The sequence below is a fragment of the Hibiscus syriacus genome, unplaced genomic scaffold (genome assembly GCF_006381635.1).
Source record: "Hibiscus syriacus cultivar Baekdansim isolate YM2019G1 unplaced genomic scaffold, ASM638163v2 tig00111398_pilon, whole genome shotgun sequence".
Taxonomy (NCBI): domain Eukaryota; kingdom Viridiplantae; phylum Streptophyta; class Magnoliopsida; order Malvales; family Malvaceae; genus Hibiscus; species Hibiscus syriacus.
Genome location: NW_024063081.1, coordinates 15,528 through 39,301, shown reverse-complemented (window position 1 = coordinate 39,301; position 23,774 = coordinate 15,528). Strand labels below are relative to the sequence as shown.

Genomic DNA, 23,774 nt, shown 5'->3' with positions numbered 1-23,774 from the left:
TATGGTTAGTCATTAGTGGCTTCTATACGTATTTGTTAGTGGGGGTCAACTAAACTCGATTCGATCCGAAAAAATAATTTTTTTACTCGACTTGAAAAACTTGATTTGAATTGACTTCAAGTTATAATTTTATAAACTTGACTTGGCTCGAATATTTTTAAGTTCAAATCGAGTTATAAACTACAACTTGAATAACTTGAAATTTTTAGTAATCGATGGATTGATTTTTAAGATTAGTCTTTCCGCTATATATGTTTTATGTATATCTTATATGAAAAATATATATGTATTGTATATGGTTATAAAAATTATTTAAATTGGAATCAAATAATATCATAATATTAATTGTTGTATACTCGACATAAATACTATAAAATTATAATATTTTATATTCAATGAAAATATATAGATGATTATACATAAAAAAATAAATAAAGTTCTATAAATTTATATCTACCAATCAATCTGAACATTAATATAAAACAATTAATAAATAATTATATTTGTATGTGTATTAATTTAAAAATTAATTAAAATTAAATAATTTAGGATAAAAATAAAATATCACTCCAAATGTGGAGTGATTTTTCACCGTACAAATTTGAGATTTTGAGGTTAAGTTGAAAATCACTTTTATAATCATAATTTTAAATTATTTTTTAAGTGTTTAGTATTGCTTATGAGTGAAAAAATCACTTTTCCATTTTCAGAAGTATTCCCAAACTAGTTGTGCATAGGGGTGTAAATGAATAAAACTTGAGCGAATAAAATTATGTTCGTGTTCGTTTCTTTGTTTATTATTTGCGAACATGTTCTTTTAATGTTCGCAAAACATGTTCGCAAACGTGTTCATTTTGTGTTTATGAACATATTCGTTTAGTGTTTGTTTATCATTCGTTTATATATTCAATTTTTAGTTTTACCCTTTCATTTGCAAAGCTAAAGAAAAATGATGAGATTACCCCCGGTGATTAAACTCCTTAAAATCCACAATATAAATCTCAACTTGTATCATGTGTTCAATTTGTCTCTATCTTCACCAATATTTAAAATGTAAAAAAAGAAAAAGAAAAAAGTGAACCATGTGAACGAGCTTATTCATGAACATAAATGAATGAGTCGATAAACAAGCTTATAAACGAGCTCATAAACGAACCAAATATACTTTCGTCCGTGTTCGTTCGTTTATCAAACGAACATATTTTTTTTGTTCATACTCGTTTATTTAGCTTAACGAATGAACATAAACGAACATTATACGAACAGTTCATAAACAATTCGCTGAATGCTCTGTTCATTTACACCCCTAGTTGTGCTTGTGCAATCTTGTTTTTCCACAAATGGGTAAAATTCCTCATAAACTCTCATTGTTTTATCCTTAGCTTAAAAATCTCCCATTTAACGTTACTCGAGTCCAATTCTCATTCAAATAAGACTAATATTGGCTGAATAAGCTCAATTGAGCTTACCATTCGGATTATCACAAATTCGAGTCAACATACAAACGTTGAATCTAAATTTTGGATTGTTACAGTAAGGGTATCAATACCTTTATCCTACTATCGATACCCCTATTTTGTAAGACACCATTTAGTTAATTGATTTCCAATTAGTTGTAAAAGTGATAAGTACCCTTTCACAGTTATCAAATATTTTGAATTAGTCTCTGATTTCTAAATCCTACAATTATGACTATGATATTCATTTACTTGTTCGTAATGACTCTCCTGATCACTAAATGTTGCATCTGATATTCCATAGAATATCAGGGACGGACAAGGGTGTTACATCCAAGTGTTTTTGGTTCCAATAGCTGGTTTAAAAAGAAATTAAGAACACGCCTCAAGTAAATTTGGGTCAGCTTTTATTCACAAAGTAGTAGAGGACGATTCTCACTCAAAAACTGTGTTTCACACATCATTATATTTGAAAGAATTAATTGTACTAGATGACCCAAACTACGTCTAGATTTTAAATTGATCATTAAATGACAACTTGGATCTAACATAGAATATATTTAGATGGATCAGATTTTATACATATGGGCATACCATGGACATTTTGAATGACATTTTCAAAAGGAAGATTGTCAATAAAACTTTCAGGGTTATTTTTTTAACATATAAGATTAAAGTTATCCATGCACTGGGTGTACAATGTTTAAAATTTAAGTCGTGTATTTTAAATGTGCCCTATGTTAGAACTAAGCTAGCATTTAACGCGGAAGCTTATGGTTAACTTGACAAAAACATATTTAATTGAAACGATTTTGATATTTTGAGGAGGTAACTAGAATGTTTTAAAGTTTGAGAATTCAAGTAGAATGTTTTAAAGTTTGAGGTTCAATTTAAAATTTGAACCACAATTTCAGAAAGTTTAGTGCAGTGAACTCTTTCCTTGCCCCTTTCTTGGGGTCTCTCTTCACTTTTTCTTTGGCTATGTGGGCATTTGTAAATTCAAGCACTGAGATTTGTTGAGAAACAAAAGGATAAATGAACTGAGATTTGTTGAGAAACAAAAAGGATAAATGAAAATTGATGATAACAAAGTTTGGTGAAGGATGGTTAAGTTTGAGCTGTAACAACATTCCCCTCAAGTTTCAAACACCCATGAATGATAATCAAAGAGGGAATAGGATAGATGCAGACATCAAGGGGACCACCAAATATCTGATGCCTCACTCTATCATCATGAGTTCTGCAACACTTTAAGAATTGATTGGAAAATGCCATCATTATTGCATGGAATTCACACGCAGAAACTTCCTCTCTCATTGCTTCAATTTCTAATCCTTTTGTGACCATTTAATTATTACGCTTTTGAATCTTCAATGTAGAAATCATGAACATGTCGCTTCCCTTGCTATGCTTAAGTGTTGCTTCAACCATTTTTTTTTATGGATTTGAAGTGAAAATTTGCCATTTCAGCTCCTCCAACCTTTTAACATGTTATTTATTGTCACACACTAATTTCTAACTTTGGGTTTAAAGTAAAGACACAAATAAATGTAGAATCTGCATCAGAGAATGCTGTCATTGTAGATATGGCTGAGGAATATCTGACAAATTTTGCAATCATTGTTAAGCAGAGGCACAGTGGGGGCATTCACCATCCATCTATACTTAGCTTCTGTTACTCTTTACATTGATTTTAACCTGAAAATATCAAATTTTGTACATTGTTCATTCACATATAAAACCAAAATCAATGGTGTTATATTGGCAGCAACCTCTTGGATTATTTCGAGATCAACAAGAGTTAAGGTGTTCAATTTGTTGCGTGGGAAAACAGACCGTCAGCTTCCACTACCATACGCACAGTGTGATGGATCAAAGGTGTTCCATTTGTTTAACGTCTTCTCTCTCTCGAAAAAAAAAGCAGTCATTAAGATGCAATAAACAGGAGCCAAGAATTATCAAAGATAGATTCCTCTACTATAGATTACAGTGATCCAGTTGATTTCAATTGCTTTTCACAGTTGCTGAAACATGATATGACTAAGCAACATGGTACATGCTTCCATTTTAGCAGCTCAAATCTTGCAAATATCCGTTTTTTTCTTCTCTCATTATCCCTTGACTTTGTATCAGACATCCTTAGTTTCAATATTTCTGAACCTTTATATCTGTCGTCAGATATTCTCATGGGATAGCAAAAAGAATAGGGAACAGATAAGATATGTTTTGAACCGACCATCTAAAATAGTTGTTTTAATGAAATATGGAACTCAGTGAGTAGATTCAGTAGTTAAAGACAATGTTATTTTTTTTTAAATTTTTGGATTTAAACAGTTACATTTGTAGAGTCTGTATATATTGTCAATTATTAAGAAAAAATATGAATAAATATTACCTTATTATTGGCAAAAGTGCCCAAGTAATGATGTGGGAATTTTTAATTCCCAAAGTAATGTAGTCACCAGATTAATTCTTGATATAGAGTGTTTTTTACAGGGTTTTAGGATCTCTCGGCGTCTTCAGGGTGGACCAGATTTCTCGGCGTCTTTGGGTGAATTCAATTGTGGAAATCCCAGCGTCTTTAGCATTTTAAAAAAAAAGTTGGCATTTTTACACAAATATCACCTTAACAAAAATTAATTACTTATTAGGCACTGTTTAATAATATTTTACAGATCTAGCATATTTTAAATACTTTCTATAAAATTATTCATGCATTAAATTACACAATACAATTATGTCTACCAATTACTACTTGACATTTTCTGATGCGTTTTTGACCCTTTCAAAATCCTATACGTATAGTATATTCTAGGATTTTGAAAAATAATTTTTCAGAAAGACGCGACACATTCACCGTATAGGATTTTAAAAAATAAATATTAGTTATAAAATTTTTATAAATATTTTTCAAAATCCTATGCAGTACATGTACCGCGTCTTTCTGCAAAATTATTTTCAAAATGATGATGATATGTAATATTTTATAAAATTATTTATATTTTAAATTACTTACCCTCAAAGTTTCCTAGAATATACTATACGTATAGGATTTTGAAAGGGTCAAAAACGCATCAGAAAGTGTCAAGTGGTAATTGGTAGATATAATTGTATTATGTAATTTAATGCATGAATAATTTTATAGAAAGTATTTAAAAATATGCTAGATCCGTAAAATATTTTTAAACAGTGCCTAATAAGTAATTAATTTTTGTTAAGGTAATATTTGTGTAAAATAGCCAAAAAAATTTTCCTGGAATCCTATTAAAGACGCCTAAAAATCCATCTAACAATGAACACCCCTGAAAACGTCGAGAAATCCCAAAACCCTGTAGAAAACACCCTATATCAAGAATTAATCGGATGACTACATTACTTTGGGAATTAAAAATTCCCACATCATTATTTTGACACTTTTGCCCCTTATTATAACTATGATTATTTTTTATAAAAAAATTGTTTTACTGTCATTTAGAAAAAAGTGAAAAAAGATATATATGCCTCAAGAATTAATGTGGCGTTTGGTTGGATGGAATCCCTTGAAATTGGGGGGAATTTGAATCCAATTTCACCACTTTCCCATGTTTGATTCAAGTTTTTCAAGGGAATTAGAATCTCTCATGGCTTCAACTTTCCATCAAATGAGAGAAAGTGCCTTGTTGGATGGAATTGAAATTTGATCATACTACCCTCATCAATCTTTTGGTAACTTATTCATATATTGAATAAAAATATTTTTTTAATTTTGGGTCGGGTCGGGTGAAACTTTATTTTGGTCGGGTTTGATCGGTTTTTTTAAGTGTGATATTCGGGTCGGGTCGAGTTCGTAAGGTGAAAAATATCCGACCCAAAAATATATATAATTTTACTTTATATATTTAGGAATAATTACAATAATACACACACACATATATATATATATATATATATATTCAATTAAGTCACTGTTTTTATTGAATAAAAATACTTTTTTATTATTTCGGGTCGGGTCGGATTTCTAATTCATATATTCGGGTCGGGTCGGGTTTTTTAAGTGTGATATTCGGGTCGAGTCGGGTTGGGTTTTTTAAGTGTGATATTCGGGTCGGATCGGGTTCGAGTTTAGGGTGAAAAAACCGGACATATATAATTTTACATTATATATTTAAGAATAATTACAATAATACCCCTCTATATATAATTTTTTCAATTAAGTCAATGTTTTTATTGAAAAATAATAATTTTTTTTATTATTTTGTGTTGTGTCGGGTCGGGTCGAGTTTCTAATTCATATATTGAATAAAAATAGTTTTTGATATATTTTTTTTGTAACTAATTAACATACTCCGATTGGAATGTATCGAAATATTACTCTATCTTTTGATAACTTATTAACATATTTTGATTGCGATGATTTTAACTTATGTTGTTTATTAGCATGATTTTTATAATTTATTGAAATAAATAATCAATCAATAAAATGAAAATTTAATATTTTTTTAATTTTTTATAATATATTACTACATGTAAGTTGTAAAATAAAGCAAAAAATAAGAAGGGCAATTCTGTCATTTTATATTACTGAAATCAAATTCATCTAACATGTCTGCGAACCAAAACAGAATATAGAATTAGATTCCAATTCCATTTCCTGCCAACCAAACAGAATATGGAATTGGATTCCAATTCCTGACAGATTTCAATTCCTTCACAGATTCTAATTCCCTCATAAACATTCCAGCGAACTAAACGCCACCTAAGGGTATTCCAATCTTATATTGTGCTTTCGTAATTTTATATTTTAAGACAAAATGACATTATTTGATTTTAAATACTGTAATCATTTCATAATCGCATATTTAAATAATATTAAAATGTAATTATAATATCGTTTATTTTTATGAAAAAACTTAAACTATAGGTATAATATTAAAATTTAAATTAAATTATTTTCTGTTTTCTATTATATTAATCCGTTTGATCATTTTTTGACAAGGTTTAATCATTTTATTCCGAAACAAAATAATATGCTTTGAATAGATAATATATATTTTGAACCGACCATCTGCAATAGTCAGATTAATATTATTTAGGAAAAATAAACTTATTAAATGATCTTAGTATTTAAATTAAATATTGTTATTTCTAAAAATTTTAAATTCAAATAATTACGCTTATAGAATGTGTTGTCCATTTATTAAGAAAATTATTAACATATATTATTTGATATGAACAGTTGAAAAGGGAGAGGTGGTCTTAGCAAAGCTACGGAAGCAAACTTGCGCGTAAGCTTGTGAAGTTGGGTTATCTACGCGTGTAAAAAATTGACACAATCTAATAAATAGATTAAAATCGATTTTAGTTTTAATTGTTTGTGATTCGAAGTGATTGACTCAAAATTAATTTGAGTTTGAATTGATATTGATATGAAGTTGAGTTTGAATTGGTATTGATATAAAGTCGAGTTACATTTGGTTATTTAAGATCTAAATTTGATCTACATCCTATCTGAGAATAATTCAAATTTGAATTAAACTTAATAATGTGATAATTAAAACCGACCTACATTTGATTTGATATGAATATGAACCCAAGAGTAACTCGATAAATAACCAATATAACCGACTTGAAACGATCTAAGATCTTATTTTACCAAACCTGTTATCAATTTGACATATAATTAACTCAATCTATTCATGACCGAATTGTTAATTATGATCATTAGAATAATAAGTTTAATTATGTATTATTAGATTAATAAGTTTGTTTTTTTATTTGTGTAAAATATAATAGATAAATCATTTATATTTTTATATCACTAATAATAATAATTTTAAATTATTAATTATTTTATTTAAACTAATTTTGTTAAATGATTCATTTACTTGACTCAAATTCGATCTTACTCAAATTAAATTATTATATTAACTTGATATAATCCGTATCTAATTTGATACGACTAAATCTAAAACTCGTTCAATTATACGATTACATCACTAAGGTTATCCTTGTGGCTAATGATGAGGTTAAAACGCAAGGGTCAAAAATTGCATTTTGCGATTGCAAAGCGCAAACGGAAGTTACATCTTTTCTAGAAGTAGTTGGGAGAAAGTGGAATACTATAGTAATAGTTGTTGTTGTGGAGGGCGTTGAGAAGGTCTCTTCTTGGGAGGATACTGTGGATGAAACAACAGCTGATGGGAATGGCCATGTAGGGGTTATTATACATTTTTTTATCTTGTCTTTTCAAATAATTATTTCCATCGCTGATTAATTTGAATGATCAATTATCTAAAATTAAATTAATCAAAGTTTTAATCTTTAATCAAATTATCTTTTTAAAATAATTAATCTAACTAAATAAAATTTGGTTAATTCGATATGTGATCGAATTAAAAAATTATGATTTTTAGTGAGAATAGTTAAATATAATAGAGTTTTTTTTTCATTTGAATTAAAATTTGATTGAATCTTAAAAGTTTAATAAATCTAATACGATTATAAAATAGTTGATTTTAATTCTTATAAGGTTTAAACTTAATATATATATATATATATATATATATATAATTTACTTAATTTTCAATATTTTTGGTTAGGTTGATTAATTTGATTAATTAACTGATTTTAAAATAATTAATAATGATCAAACTTTTTTAAAAATTAAGCATTAATCAATTTAACATTAAATTAACCAATTAATTAATTAAACTAAATTTTAATTTAATAGATTAATTAATTTAAAACTGAATAATGATCATCCCTAGGGAAAGGTTGGTCCGAATAGACATACTATGCCCCCTGTATAATGTGACTCATGTGTTTGCATATTGGAATTTGATTTGGCTGGGATTTGAAAGCCTCTCTCTCATGTACCTCTCTCTCTCTCTCTCTCTCTCTCTCTCACACGTGTGTGTATATATATATATATATGGGTGAATATTTTATCGAGTAGAATTAATTTTTTTTTGAATAGTTTGAGTTGATAAGTTATATTTTTAACTTAAAATTAACTTGGAATTTTTTTTGAGTTGTTTAAATTTCTTTAAAAACTTAATTATAATTATTTATAGTATTATGATACGGATCGGTTCTAATCTTCAACTTTTTCTAACTATATACGATATATATATTTCTTCATATTCTTTTTCATATTATAATGTTATTTAATATCTCAAATACAATCTAAAAATATAAAATATATTTACAATATTATATTTTAAAGAAATTTTTTTGAGAGTAACGTAAAGATGATAATATAGATGAGTCAAAGAATTAGTGGAAAGAATGAATTTACAAACAATTGCAGCCAAAAGACCAAATTGAGTAAAATGTAAAGTTAAAAGCTAAATTTAAAAGGAGTGCGATTTTAGTAAAAAAAGGAATTGAAGTTATATGGATATTCTATAATGGTATATTGCATTGGTTCAAATTTGGTCAAAAGAGGACTTAAAATGAATGATGAATTGAAGAAATAAAGAAATCATTAAAAGTTGAGGGATTAAATTGAAAAATATAAAATATCAAAAAGAGTAATTGAAAAGACAGGTATATTCTACGATGATTTAGGAGTATGTGGTTCAAATTTGGTAAAAAATGGACTTAAAATGAATAAGAAATTGAAGGAATAAGGAAATCATGGACTAAATCGCAAAACTATCAAAATACTCATCCAAATTTTTAGTTTTCGAGTGACTTTAAATTTTCAAATTTCAACTAGACTGGAACTCGAAAATCGAATAAAAAATTGAAATGATTCGAATAACTTAAATAACTCGACTCAAATAACTCAAAATTAAAAAAAAAATCGAGTCGAGTAAAATCAAGTTTTATTTACCCCTACCCACTTGTACACCTTTGCTTAAATGTATGAATAATTTTTAAGATAACATAATTAAGGCACACCCATTTCACTAATTAATTTCATTCTTCAGTGTATTATATGCATTGGCCAAATTATTTATTTTTGTTTCCATATAATCCTTTAGGTTATGAATTCTATACTCACGATGAGCACTTCCCTTCCTCTTTCCTCTAAATAAGATTAGGATTAGATTTAGAATTTATGAAAAAAAATCTATAAATTTTAAGATAAACTACATTAATATCATTAACCTATTTTTTCTTTTCCTTTTTATTTATCAAACTATTCTTTTGTAAAAGCATCATTAATATTGTTTAATCAATTTTTAAGGTTGAAGTGTTATTTCTTATTAATTTTATTCATACCAGTTAAAAAGTGACCCAATCAGCATCCAATTGGTTTAAATAAAATAAAAAATAAATCGATACATTTTGGGAGAAGATAATTGATCTAGAAACCTCTTAAATAGTGTTCCTACACCTAGGCAGTAAGTTGAGTATGAAATTTGTTATAATTCATCGAAGTTTAAATTTAAATTTTAAACTTATGTTTATCAAATAAAATAATAATAAAAAGTTTAAAAGGTTATGGAATCCCCTTTCTCTGTAACTTAATACCAAATTTTCTTAGTTTTATTTAACAAATTTAAATATAAAATTTAATGGCAAGGAATCCTTGGTTTGGTTCTCTTCACCTCAAATGTGTCAATTTATTTTCTTTAATTTTATTTAGATTAATTGAGTGTTTGACACATATCACCATTTAGTTATACAAAAAAAAGTAATAAAAAAGTTTAGGCTATGTGATAAAACAAGTGCTTTCTTCATACATTTTCCATATCTCTATGAGCATATAAATTTTAGTGCATGATATATATATGGTCAAATAAATATTTATATTGGTTGGTCGGGGAGGAACAAATTCAAGTGCAGCTCCTACCCTATATCTATAGGGCTAAAAATGTGCCACACATTATATACATACATACACATATATATATATATCAATTAAAACGTCTGCTATATCATTCTCTATACAACCCTTTAACTGGATTGATATTATTCTAAGGTAATATATCTGTGAATGCATATATTTACTATATATTATTTTTATTGCATATATTTTCTTCTCAGATAATTAAAAAAATTCATTTTTTCCAAGGCCCAAAATTTATTCTAATTATGCATCTTGATATATCCAGCTATGAAAAGAAGAATTAAGAGAAAACGTATAAAAAGATATAGATAGTCAATAGAAAAATGATATACATGTCCCATTGAACCAGCTCTCTTACAGTTATATGCATGAGTAATATGCACTCTTATATTCCCTTCTTTTTCCTTTGATAGTTGCCTATCCGCTTAATAATTTGGTTTCACTGTGCTTTTAGTGAAAGCCGGGCAAGTGTTGGCGCACGATCTACAAGATGAGAAAAAACATAACCTCCGGGAGAAAGATTGTATGTTGCGTTTACTAGTTGACCAGACCAGGCGTTGCGTTTCCAAAGAGCTCTCCATCGGTCTATTACTATATACAAAACAAACAATTACTAAGCAATCTTGTGAGGACGACTTCCCTTTTTGTTAAGCAAATGGAAGGAGGAGAAAGAGGAGTCCCTAATTATGCGCTGCAAGTCTCGTTCTCCACTACTCCACAAGCGATCCATGGAACTGGGTTTATACAATTTGAAGAGAACCAAGTTATGGGTTTCATGGCTCCCTCTCTGTCTTCTCATCAAATTATATCTCAGCCTCTCAGTACTTCCCCTTTTAGTAATACCACCAATTCCCCCACCGCCATCAGATTCACCCATAACGACCAGGTATATGTATATAGCTAGGCTCAATGAAAATTGGGTTTTACCAAACACAACCCTTTGTCTTCTTCCCTAAGCTGAATACTGTCTTTTTTTTTTTTCATGTTTCAGTAGTATATGTGGATTTTGTCTACTTTTCTGTTTCTGTATGATTTTTCTTGGAATTCGCGGTGTTAGATTTCTGGTCTTATATATGTATGTTGTTGGTGTGGGAAAATGTTTTAGGTAGGGACCTTAGATCCCGTTCCAAAGCTGTACACGACGCCAGTAACGCCAAGGATGCAAATAATAACTCATGGTATTCTGATTTCTTATCTCTTTTCTCTTCTCTTTATGGGTCATCTTCTCTTTCAAGTATCAACGCACTGGAAATAGTTTCTCAACAAAACTACATGCATATTATGCCCTAGATGTATACAATCCTTTAAGATCTTCCCCGAATCTAGATCGATCTGCCCTAGCTTTCTAATGGGATGCTTTCTGTACACAATATGAACAAGACAAGTAGCAGTTTGATTTTGATATGAGAAAGTCGCATTGATGCCCGAATCAAATAGATAGTGGCTCTTATAAAGCAGCTTTGGGGTTTTGGCAGGTGGAGGAGCTCAGCCTTGGAGAAGAACAAAGTGAAGGTTAGGAGAAAGCTTAGAGAACCAAGATTTTGTTTCCAGACGAGAAGCGACGTGGATGTGCTAGACGACGGCTACAAGTGGAGAAAATACGGGCAGAAGGTTGTCAAGAACAGCCTTCATCCAAGGTACATAACTGCTTTTTTTAATGTTTTCCTTCTCACTTTTACATGCTTCATAAATTCCCTCTTCAGAAACCATGAGAATGTTCAGATTACAGTACAGGGTTATTGCTAAGCATTCCAATGGGTTTGATCAAACGATAACTTTAAACTTACGGGTTGCTAAGTTTTTATCGTTACTCTGTCAACGGTATTCGAATGAGGGGACGAATGAGTTCGCTTAAACATTTATGTGAAACGATCCTATAAAATCAAAAAAAGAAATCAAAGAACAAATGGACATGCATGGGTTTCTGACACAGTTTTTTGCATCATGACTTATAGCAGCCTGTGAAGTGTGAAGAAGCTATTTAAAATAGATGCATGTTAAAGAAAAGCTGACTACTGCTGCATGCGCACTTGTTTGTTCCATCACTCAATCATATATTTTCATTTCAAAATGTGGTTATAGCTTTATATTCACATATGTCTTGTTTGGTGCAGAAGCTATTATCGATGCACGCACAACAACTGTAGAGTGAAGAAGAGAGTTGAACGATTGTCTGAGGATTGTAGAATGGTGATCACAACCTATGAAGGTAGACACAACCACTCTCCATCTGATGACTCTAATTCATCTGAGAATGAAGCCTTTACTTCTTTCTAATTAGGGTTTATAATATCATAAATAATGTATTATATCTTTTGACATATACATATGTATGTATGTATATATGGTAGTTATTTTTAAGATGAATATACAGTTGCAGAATGGATGGTCATTATCTTATGCATCCGGCGTTTCTTACACTAGATTGTGCATGCAGCATATATATTTCATACGAGAAATGACAATCATAAGTCGGCCATTTCTAAGTTCTATAAAACAAAACAAAAATGAATCCAAATCATGTCTTGTTATAAAATAATGTTCACATTTTATATGTTAGAGAAATAACATTCAATCTTATCTAGATAATTGGGCAACTCCACTTACATCCTATGCTGTTTGGATGTTTTCCGCATTGGTTTTTAGGTTTCAATTTATTTTAATTTTGTATATTCATTTTACTATTTATATTTAAAATTAATAATTGACTCTCTTAATAATATTATCTTCATCGATATATCAAATTATATTATGAAAAAAATTACATAGTAAATAAGGGTATTCAAGCTTCGATTTTAATCGAATTAACCAATCGAATCGAAATTTATTTTGGTTAATCGGCCTGTTAATTTTAAGTTCAGTCGATTAATGGTTAAAGATTTTATTCAAACTTCGGTTATCAGTTAATTCAATTTGTAATTGATTAATTAACTGAATAAATTGAATTAATTGGAAATATTTAATAGTTAATATATTATTTTACACAACGTAATTGGATCCTATCTATATAATATATATTATTTATAAATCTCAGTTAATTCAAAAATCGATCGAATTAATTGAACTTTGTTTGATTCGATTAATTTTTTTTGAAAAAAACAATTAATAAATTTTAGGTAATTCGGTTCAGTCGGTTAATCGATTTGACAGTTTGAACACCCCTAACCCTAGTAGAATAATAAAATTGTCAAATTACCCTCTCTAATTTGTTTGTCAAACTAGCCTCCTTAGTATAATCAGGACAAACGTAAGATCTTATCTTAGGGAGCAAATTTTTAAAATTTTACGAGGGGATGAACTTATACAATTATAAGAGGTGAAAACATATTATTAATTAAAAATACAAAGAAGATATTTAAAATATATATGAATTTAAAAAATTCAAGAGGACGACTGCTCTCATCTGCCCCCTTTGATCCATCTCTCTGTATAATAATTATAAAAATTAAATTATTTTATAATCATATTTTAATATAAAAATAAACCATCATATATGTATCAAAACACGACCTTAATTGGTATTCATCAAGTGACCTCGGTGATAAGAATGAAGGTTAGAAGTCCTGAACTCGAATAATTGTGTGTGTCTAAAGGGTGTATGCGCATTGTCAATATTGTAATTACAATCTTAATTAAAATTATTGATATTTATTTTGTAAAAAAAACAGTTATGTATTTCACTTTGGGGAGTAGAATTCTTTTGGGGTCATAAAAGCCCAGATATTCCTAGATCCAATTCCAGCTTTGAGTGTACTTTAACTTGAACCTAACCCAACATCATTACTTTTAGACATCTGTCTCTTCCATTTCTCTCTGCAGGCACAAGGCGCAACAATGGCTTCCAAATTTCTACAGCTCTATAGTAAAATTCGGCTTTTAAATTCCTTCAGAAACCGTATATTTCGTATTTCTTGAGTTTATTTACTTCTGGTTTTGATAGGCTACGATTTACTTCTGGGATCTGTTGCCGCGTTTTATGTGCTCATGGTGCCCTACACTAAAGTTGAAGAAAGCTTCAACATTCAGGTAATCTTCTTTGTTTGATTTCTTTCCGTTGAATTATTTTTTTCTTCATTTTCGCTAGTAAAATCTCATTATTATTTTTTGATTAAGGCTATGCATGATATTCTTTATCATCGGCATCGTTTAGATAACGTAAGTTTACCTTCTCCATATATTCTTTTCTTTATTTCTCACTTTAAAACTATGTTTTCTCTGTAATATCTCTTAATTTTGTGCTTAGTTTTATGTTTGTTTTGATTCTGATATCAGTATGATCATTTGGAGTTTCCTGGTGTTGTTCCTCGCACTTTTATCGGTAAGCTTTGTTGCTTGTAAGAATGAGTGAGTTTAAGAAAATTTGCGTTTAAAACTACTTTGAATCAGCCGCTCTGATAAACTTGGACATCATTGTATGATGCTTTTTTTTTTCTCTCAGGGGCATTGCTTGTGTCAATTTTCGCATCTCCAATTGTATTAGCAGTGCAACTGCTGAAGTTGCCAAAGATTTATAGTCTTATAATTGGTTAGTCATCTGAATACTCTTAGCTGATAGATCTTTGTTTGTTAATTCTAACTGAATTTTGTAATTCCTTATAATTCTTTTAAGACATGCTATGTCAAGGATGCCAATCACAGGATCAGCTAGCAGAAGAAAAAGGGAACATATTTTTGTTTTCATTCAATGAGATATTTGTGTTAATAATATAAGATTTTGTAGCATTTTCTTGTAAAATGTTATATCATTAACATTTGTTCTCTATTCATGCTATTAATTTTTTTGAACTTTTTTTTCTTGGTGTTTATTCAACTGTTGAATTTGCCGGTTTGGCATGTATATTTGCCCACAGTTACTGAGTCAATGTAATTTTTTTTAATTTTTTAGTACGTCTGGCATTGGGTTGCATCATACTATCTACATTACGTTTTTTGCGTATTCAGGTATGTAGCTTTTTCCCTCATGCTGTTCATTTATTCTACTTGTTCTACTTTTAGGTTTAACTTTCTCAGATTTGTCATTGTAGAGTTCCAATCATTGGTGTTTATTTTCTGTTTAAGCAGGTCAAAAACAAGTTTGGACATCAAGTTGAAGTGTTCTTTGTAATATTTACTGTGATTCAGTTTCACCTGCTGTTCTATTGCTCTCGTGCACTTCCAAATATTCTAGCTCTGGGTGTAGGTGATTGCTTCCTGCAGTTTAACTTTCTATATACCCATTTATGTTATTAACAGGAATGCACTTACTTTTCACCCTTATAGTTTACCTAAGGTCCTGGATAGTTTTGTCAATTAGGTGATAATTGGAAGGAACCCTGCTATGTCTTATGTGTAAGACAAGAATGGGTTAATTCATTTCTATAAGTGGGATGTCTGCTCATGTAATTGTTCTGAAGTGATCAAAGGTTCATATACATGCATGTATTACCATATAACTTTTTGCTGCTGTAGATTTATGACTTAAGTTATAGTGTTGCTACTAAAGTTGTTGAATTTGGGTCAGAAGAGTCACTTATTCAAAATGCTATTATAATCCTTTAGCTTTGTAAAGGTGAACAATTAATGCAAAAATTAAAAGAACTTATAAAAAAGTAGGAAAAGGTTTTCACTGTGCTATATTTACTATTTATTTGCTGAAACTATGAACTTGTTTTTGATACAATGCTTAAAATACTTATAACCCTCCAAAGCTAAATTGGAGTTAATTGTGTGCTTAAGCACGCTCAAACCCACAATCTCCGGGTTGTAGCAGCAGCAATGGGGCCACTGAACTAAGACTTAATTGGTGAAATTATGAACTTGTATTTTGTTGTGAAAAGAGTTTTACTACCTAGAGGGCTGGGCAGACTAATTGTCTTCAACATGCACCTAAGAGTGATTATACTTCCTGAGCCGGTTACCATGACTTATGATTGGCAATGTGGATTGAAATGGTTAAGTTTGTTAGGTGGAATTTTTTTTCTGGTTTGGAATATTCAGTTCTTTACAAGCTGAAAGTGATGTTTAGAAAGAAAAAAGAAACAAAACAAGACTTTTTTTAATCAAATAGAAGTTCTGTCTCACAATGAAGGTTGTTCTGGTTTTCTTTGAGTTTTATCTATTCTTTTTCTTGTGAAGAAGTTGATGAAACTTATAATTTTCCTTTATGCAGTAAATTTGGCATACGGGCATTGGTTGAAGGGGAATTTTTATGCTGCTTTAAACTATCTGGTATATGTGCTGACTGCTTAAGCTTACCATGGCTTGTTGATTTCATGATCTCTGATACAACTTGCTTTCAGTTTTAGGTGCTTTATCTTGTAATTTGTGGACATGGCTTACCGATTTTGGCTTGTTTGTATCATCTTACTTTGCTCTGCATTCTTAATGAACAGATCTTTGCTACAACCATCTTTCGATGTGATATAATCTTACTTCTCGGTCCTCTTGGCCTGGAGCTTTTGTTGGTAGGTTGTCGTTTACTGTACCTTCCAACCCCCCCCCCCCCCACAATTTCTTTCTTTCTTTCTCTTTCATATATTCCACTTTCACTTGGGAAATGGTGATTAAAGTTTGTCCAAAACGTGTGTAGCATCACACAGTTTTCTTGTCTTGTCAATTTCTGTCATAGCTGTATGCACAAGCTTCACTAGAAATACATGTTATCCGTTGCTCTCTATTATGAATCAATTGATTATGCTCTCTGATATTGTTTAGTTCTTTTTTAGTTATATATTTGGATTTCATATCATGTTGTTAATTGTTTATTTTAGTTTGTGCTGACTATAAGATTTCTATTTATGAATGACAGACCAAGTCAATTTCATTTTGGAGAGCATTAAAGTGCTGCACTTTGACCACTCTTTTGTGTATAGGTTAGTTGTTCTGCTCTTATAAAATATCAAAGCTTCTGACTAAGGTTTTATAAACTGTTATCAACTTATGAATTTATTCTCAGCTCAGGTCTCACCGTATTGGTTGATTCAATCATGTGGAAGAGGTTTCTTTGGCCTGAATTTGAAGTTTTTTGGTTCAACTCTGTTCTTAATCGAAGTTCTGAATGGGGTGTATCCATTTTTCAAGATTTTCCTTTACCTCAATCCATTTAAAAAAAAAATTGAAATAGCAAAATCAATATTTTTGGTTGTTGTGGTTAACTAGTTCCACTTATAACATCTTTCCTATTATAATTTCTAATTTATTAGATGTTGGAAGATACGAGGTATCTCTTTATGCATCTTCTACATTTACGTCTGCCATGCACTAATGGAATCTGTAGCAATTATTACAGAAGTCTCCAGTCTATTCCTATGCATTCTTTGGAAATTATTATGTTTTCTCATGTTATTGGCTAAGGGTGTGAACTTCCTGCATGCATAGTCACCTACTTTATTGGCTTTGCTAGTTTTTGAAGCTTTAATCTTTATTGGTTGCCATCAGCACAATTAGTTCTTATTTCCTTCTTTTGAATATATGTTCAATTTTTTGTTGATCTGAATATGAATGTTTAAAAATTATCTTATAATGTGTGCTTGTGCTTGTTTATCTGTCTCTTTTCTTTGATCTCTATTCCTTGATAATATTCTTTATTTAGACACATTCCATTCACTGGTATTTTACTTCTGCTCTGCCTCGTTCGTTACTCGCTGCATATCCGCTTTTCATGGTGAGAGTTGAACTTATAATATTAAAGTTATACTACATTATTATTCTAGCCTACTGCATTTTATTTTATTTTTATATTTTGTAGCTTGGGGTCTTACTTGACAGAAGGCTTCTTCCTCTGGTTTTACCGGCACTTTCGTTTGTTGTACTTTATTCTAAGCTTCCTCACAAGGTATTGTAATGTACATTTATACATGGTTGGCTTGCTTCCCGATTTATTTAAAATAGACGCACACATGCTAAGCTACCACCCAATTGCCTAATCACATATTTTTAATGGTGCAGGAACTCCGTTTTATTATCAGCTCGATTCCGATCTTTAACTTATCTGCTGCAGTTGCAGCAAGCAGAATGTATGTTGTTTTTTTCCTTTTCTTCTTTTTTGAAGATTAAACTATTGGAAACAATTGAATAAATGTTAATAGTTCACATATTTATATGGGAACCTTCTGAATTTAAAAGAAGTATTTAAGAAAAAAAAAATCCAAGCACATGAACACAGTACGTAAAGATATAATAATCTTGTAAGGTTTTGTAGGTACTAGTCATGCTTTAGTTATCCTGGATAATCAAAGATATGATACAGATGATCCTGCAACACTGATTGTTGAATTGATTGCATTCCCCTTTTTGCGTCTATTTTAAATTTTGTGTTAAGTTTTGGATTTCGCAGCCAAAGGAAACTGATCTGGTCAATGGAGGCTGATTGCAGGGTGGGTTGTGTATGTACTAGTTTGAGTTTTTAACTCATTATGACTTAAACTATGGAGGACCTTTTAACTTGCTCTTGGTAGTCATGCATGGTGATGCTTTTTCTTTATGAGTGAACCATGTGATTTTCCTTTTGTTTTCAATTGTTTTTATGTTAGCAAAATACATAATTTACTCCGTCTTCTTGTTACAGCTACAACAACAGGAAGAAGAGCTTCTGGAAACTTCTCAATTTAATCATGCTAGGATTACTTTTAGTTAGGTTTGTTGATTTTTCCCCCTTTTCTTTTTGTTTAAATTATAAGTTTGTTTCCTTGTTGAGAACCATGTCACTACAACTGATTTGTACAATTATGGTCCTTATCCATAAACGTGTGGTTTTCTGGGTATCATTAAGTTCTCTGCGGAACCCACATTATGGATGGTTGAGATATGATTCTAAGTTCATTTTATGTACTTATTTTATTTTGTAGTCTAGGGTGCACAATCATAACTTTCATGGCATCCTATGAGAATTATCCCAGTGGTTATGCTTTAAAAGAGTTGCATCAGATTGGTGAGTGCTTCCTATTTCTCTCTCAAAGGCAAATACGCTCATGCACATAAGTGCTCTCATGTGTTTGTATTACTTACCACTTGTGTACTTGATTTATCCCTTCTGATGAGTTCTTATGATTTATCTAATATGAAAAGAAAAATAAAGAAAATATGGAATGTGGCATATATTTTGGCTATAAAGCATATGTAGTTAAAGATAACAGTATTTTCTCTGTGTGCTTGTGCATTATTCCTTCAATGTTTTTGTGTATTGCTATGGGTTTAGTGGAGGAGGTTGGAAGCTTGTTTTCATGTGTCTCAGAGTTTCTGCTTGTGTGCGCGTCTATTTCAGTAATTTTTGTGCAGGTCAGGCTAGTCGACTATAAAGTTATATATCCTTCTTGTTTTGATGACATCCACCTCCCCCCTCTATTTTTCGTTGTCCTTACATTCAACTAAAATTTATTTGGCTGTAAACATTTTATTTTCCTCTTCAATCTGTTTTTGGATATTTCTTCATTGTGGCTTGCTGATTTTTTCTGCACTGTTCATCATCTAACAGGCCATCTTTCTAACAAGTCCAACGAACTCTGGGTTCACATTGATCCATTTTCTGCCATGAATGGAATATCCCTTTTCTGTGAAAATGAATTGCCATGGAGGTAGTTTCCTTTGCATGAGTTTTTATGTCACACACGAATCATAAAATTAGGTTAACCGATGTGAAAATAGAACTTCATTGCTATAGTGGGAATTGCTGTCATCAGATAAGGTCTAGCATCAAAATATCATCTTAATAAAGCACTATTGTGAAATTTGTAGTATGAGTAATAGGCTTATGTTGCAGGTGAGATTATAGTTGCCTAGCAATATTAGCCTTGTACGGCTTTATGCTGCCTATGGTGCTAGAAGGCTATAACATCACTTGTGTTACTAAACTGGAAATGCTAACCTGTGAGGAATATTGATTCATGCACCATCTTCTGTTAATTCCAAAACTGTTATTAGACCATTTTGCTGAGATCAAGGAAGAATACTTGAAACAGTTTAAAATAAAATTGAATGGATATAGGAAAAACGCTCAAGCGGCTGTAACCCTCCCTCCCCCACTTTCTTTTTAGCTTCTGTCATTCACTTATTGGTAACCTCAAAACAGCAGCGACTGCATATGCCTCTTATATAGACAAATTTGATCTGGTAGGTTACTTGTAAAGCTTTGGGTCGAGAAGCTTACTTCTATGTTGTTCTATTGTCAAATTTCTTCTGAAAGCACCATATTTTGTGTTATTTTCTTGGACTTGTCATTCTTTCTTTACTTGGAATGTTCTTACATAATTATTAATTCAGGTACTCTAAAGAAGAAGAGATTGCCCTCGAGGAATTTTACCTGAGAAACTTCACCTATCTTATAAAGTGAGTTCCCACTTTTGAGTATTTTAATAAATATTCTTCCTGTCAGAATGTGTTGCCTGAAGAATGAGCATTTATCAACGGGAAATGCCAATTTCCAAGACAGGAAATATTTACCAAAATAATATATCATTGAGAATTCATGGCCTTGTTCATACTTCTCCTTAACAGTGAACATCCAGCTATTGATGGGTACAAATGTTTATTTTATGTGAATGGCTTTGGGAGACTTCGTGTCCAGCCAGCATTTCCACCTATCCTCCTGGTAAGGAATCCAAATCATGCATAGTAAACTTGTAGCATGATAGATCACCACTAAATATTCAAACTCCAAATGTTCTGTGCAGGATAGAGAGCCCAAAGTGTATATTCATGGGAACATAAAAAATGAAGAGCTGATGCTTAGACCTTGGTCCGGATGCTCGTAAACTAAGTTGCACTGCAGTTAAATCTTATGCTTTCTTCATTATCTGACAGATGGGCAAGAGAACCAACGGTATGAAATATTTCAACATTGCTTTTCAAATGGCTATTGCACCTATAAGTTAACCATTCCGAGTTTAGGGTATGTAACATTTTATGGGCTAAACCCTTTTTTTTAATCTTATATAAACAAGTATTTTGAACTTTTCAAGCAATCGACCTTTTTTAAAGAAAACAAAAAGCAGCAATTTTCGTACACATCAAATCCTTGTAAAAAGCAGCCAATTTACAAAACCCAAACTCTTAAGAGTTCTAGAAGATGATAAACAAATGGAGTTTACACTTTGTTGCATATTCTTCCTGCTTCAGAAGGGAAGGAAGCACTCAATAAAATCAACACGAAAAAGAATGTAATAAACAAGATAACGCACATAATAATTATAAAAGGAAGATCACATAGTCAACTTCACACTGGTTCTCCTCCTGGGAATTTGTTCAGAGAACACGGCTTATACTTGGTCTCTTCTTTTGCTTCTGTCGCTTTGCAGGCTGGAGAACCACCTTGATAGCAGCATCTAACACAGCTTTCACATTCTGCAATTTTCAATACATAAACCTCTTAATTTTATTTCAAATGAACTTTAACCCAAAGAAAGAAGATCTCAAATCAAATGGCATTGCAGTGCTTAATGGGTAAATTTTGCCATTTGAACACAGATGGTATGAGAACCTGCTGTGTCTTGGAGCTGCACTATATGGCCACTGCTTCTATTTGCTTCTTTAGTTCAAGACCCTGGCAACAGAACTTAAGATATCAAGTATTATATTACAACGTACGTGTACTAAATTATGAATGATTTCCCCAATTTCTATTGTTATCAGATGTAGTATGCAGTTTCAGATTCCGGCAACAAAATGAAAGAATGAACAGGTTCCTGTTCTGTATAAATAGTACACGCCCCCGGATAATCCAAGTGGAACTGTCTGTCGTCTCTTAAATCTGCAGTAAAATTAAATCCATGCATGATAGATATTCAAATAGAGGCTGTAGCTAGAAGATCATGAACATACGTGAGAATATGATGACGAAAAACAAATGATTATAGAGAAACAAAAGCAAAGGCAATCTTTTGACTATGAGATGTAAGAAGTGGGGAAAAAGACAATAGAGAGCAGTTCATATTATTCAGCTCTGGGTTTTTTTTTCCCCTTTCATCAGACATGGCTCAACTATTCTGAGAATCTTGAACCTTGATCGATAAGCAAAGGACTTGATATGGAACCGTCCATCTGCAGAAGCAATACATCAAGGAGGGAGAGAATCCATCACCCAGTTTGGTTCCCACAAGAACAATTGGAGCCGACGGGGAATAATGTCTCATCTCTGGGACGCACTTCTCCAACACAACAAGGAGCATAAAGACATGCAAGGGAATCAGAAACAAGTAACGAACACATTTCATGAGCTAAGCATAAGGAGAAGAGAACTCAGTCACTCACTGAGGATTTAAACTTTAAAAGGAAAAGCAACAACAAAAAGAAACATACTTTTTTTAGATACATTCTCATAGCTAGGTCCACTTATGAGGGAGAAAGCAAGAAGAAACACGTCAGCTCCTCTGTAACTTGGAGGCCTTAATCTGTTAGTCTTCCTGACCTGAGCATATTATAGCATCAACTTTATGAAATCCACTTTGTCCTACATATAATGAAGTCCATGAACAAATATATTTAGAAAGACAGTTATTCAAGGGCGGAGAGGGTAATCAAGGGATGTGAAATTAAATCATCAATAGTTAATATAAAGAAAATACTTAAATTGTATAAGAATTTGAAATTTTCAGGAGATGCGACCGTACCCCTAACACCTCTCGATCCATCCCCGACACTCTTCATTTCATGATGCATGTTTAACTAATAATTGATACCAAAAGGCCATTGGAAGATTTGAAGAAGATAAGTAATGGAACTATGGATGTCAAATGAAAACGACCTCATCCATTCAACTTCCATATTCTTTGTGATTTTTATCTTTCATATTGTTTTTGGGTGATCATACTGAAGCATACCGATATATCAAATATTAGAATTCGAAATAATCAGACTTCACAGTTAACCATCCCGTTATCCAGTAAACAAGGAATTAACAACATTCAGCAATTCGAAACATCTAGACTAGCAATATTTAAGCTCACCACGCTGAACGATTAGACCTGTAAAAGAAACTATGAAAGCAAAGGAGCATATACCGGCAGTATCCCAGAGACCTAAATTGACAGCCAGACCATCAACCATTACATTGGCGCTAAAGTCATCAAAAACAGTAGGAACATAGTCCTGTAAATCATAACAAAAGTACCCCCCAAAATCCCATTACTACAATTCAACAAACACATTCAATGCAGGAAAACAAAAAGGAAGATGAAAATGTAGGATCATATTCATAGAAGAGAAGAGAAGAAGAGGAATGTTCATAACATACAGTTGGAAAAGTGTTGCCTGTATAAGATATAAGGAGACAAGTCTTTCCCACAGCTCCATCTCCAACTGCCACACATTTTATGAATTTCGTTTGGGGTGTAGCCACCGCCGCGGCCGCTCTAGGTGTTGCAGGACTCGTTGTTTGCACTGAAACTCTAATCAAGCCTGAGTTATTTGTTCCCTCCTTTGTCAACGACATGGTGGATCACTTTATTTTGAGCTGTCAGAGGGGCAAAAAGTACGGCAAAATCCTCCAATGTAAAACTTAAGTTCAGTTCCACACGCTATTCGGTGAATGTGAACGTCGGCTCCATTGAATTCTAATGTTTGATTAT

The 23,774-nt window shown here is 31.4% G+C and overlaps 1 protein-coding gene and 1 pseudogene across 1 annotated transcript; one reads left to right on the top strand and one right to left on the bottom strand.

Moving 5' to 3' along the window:
* The first annotated feature begins 10,708 nt into the window (after positions 1-10,708).
* On the top strand, positions 10,709-21,117 carry LOC120161313 (dol-P-Man:Man(7)GlcNAc(2)-PP-Dol alpha-1,6-mannosyltransferase-like). Its single transcript, XM_039171591.1, is given in 24 exon segments — positions 10,709-11,122; positions 11,342-11,369; positions 11,372-11,414; positions 11,712-11,873; positions 12,351-12,445; positions 14,177-14,262; positions 14,350-14,391; positions 14,509-14,554; positions 14,675-14,761; positions 15,122-15,177; positions 15,298-15,415; positions 16,385-16,443; positions 16,608-16,679; positions 17,024-17,087; positions 17,176-17,279; positions 17,807-17,878; positions 17,963-18,049; positions 18,163-18,230; positions 18,782-18,850; positions 19,062-19,144; positions 19,688-19,787; positions 20,473-20,538; positions 20,707-20,800; positions 20,883-21,117. Coding segments are annotated over 24 exon segments (2,013 nt in total). The 5' UTR covers positions 10,709-10,891; the 3' UTR covers positions 20,964-21,117.
* A 586-nt stretch (positions 21,118-21,703) lies between these two features.
* Positions 21,704-23,638, bottom strand: LOC120161054 (annotated as a pseudogene).
* Between the last annotated feature and the right edge of the window lie 136 nt (positions 23,639-23,774).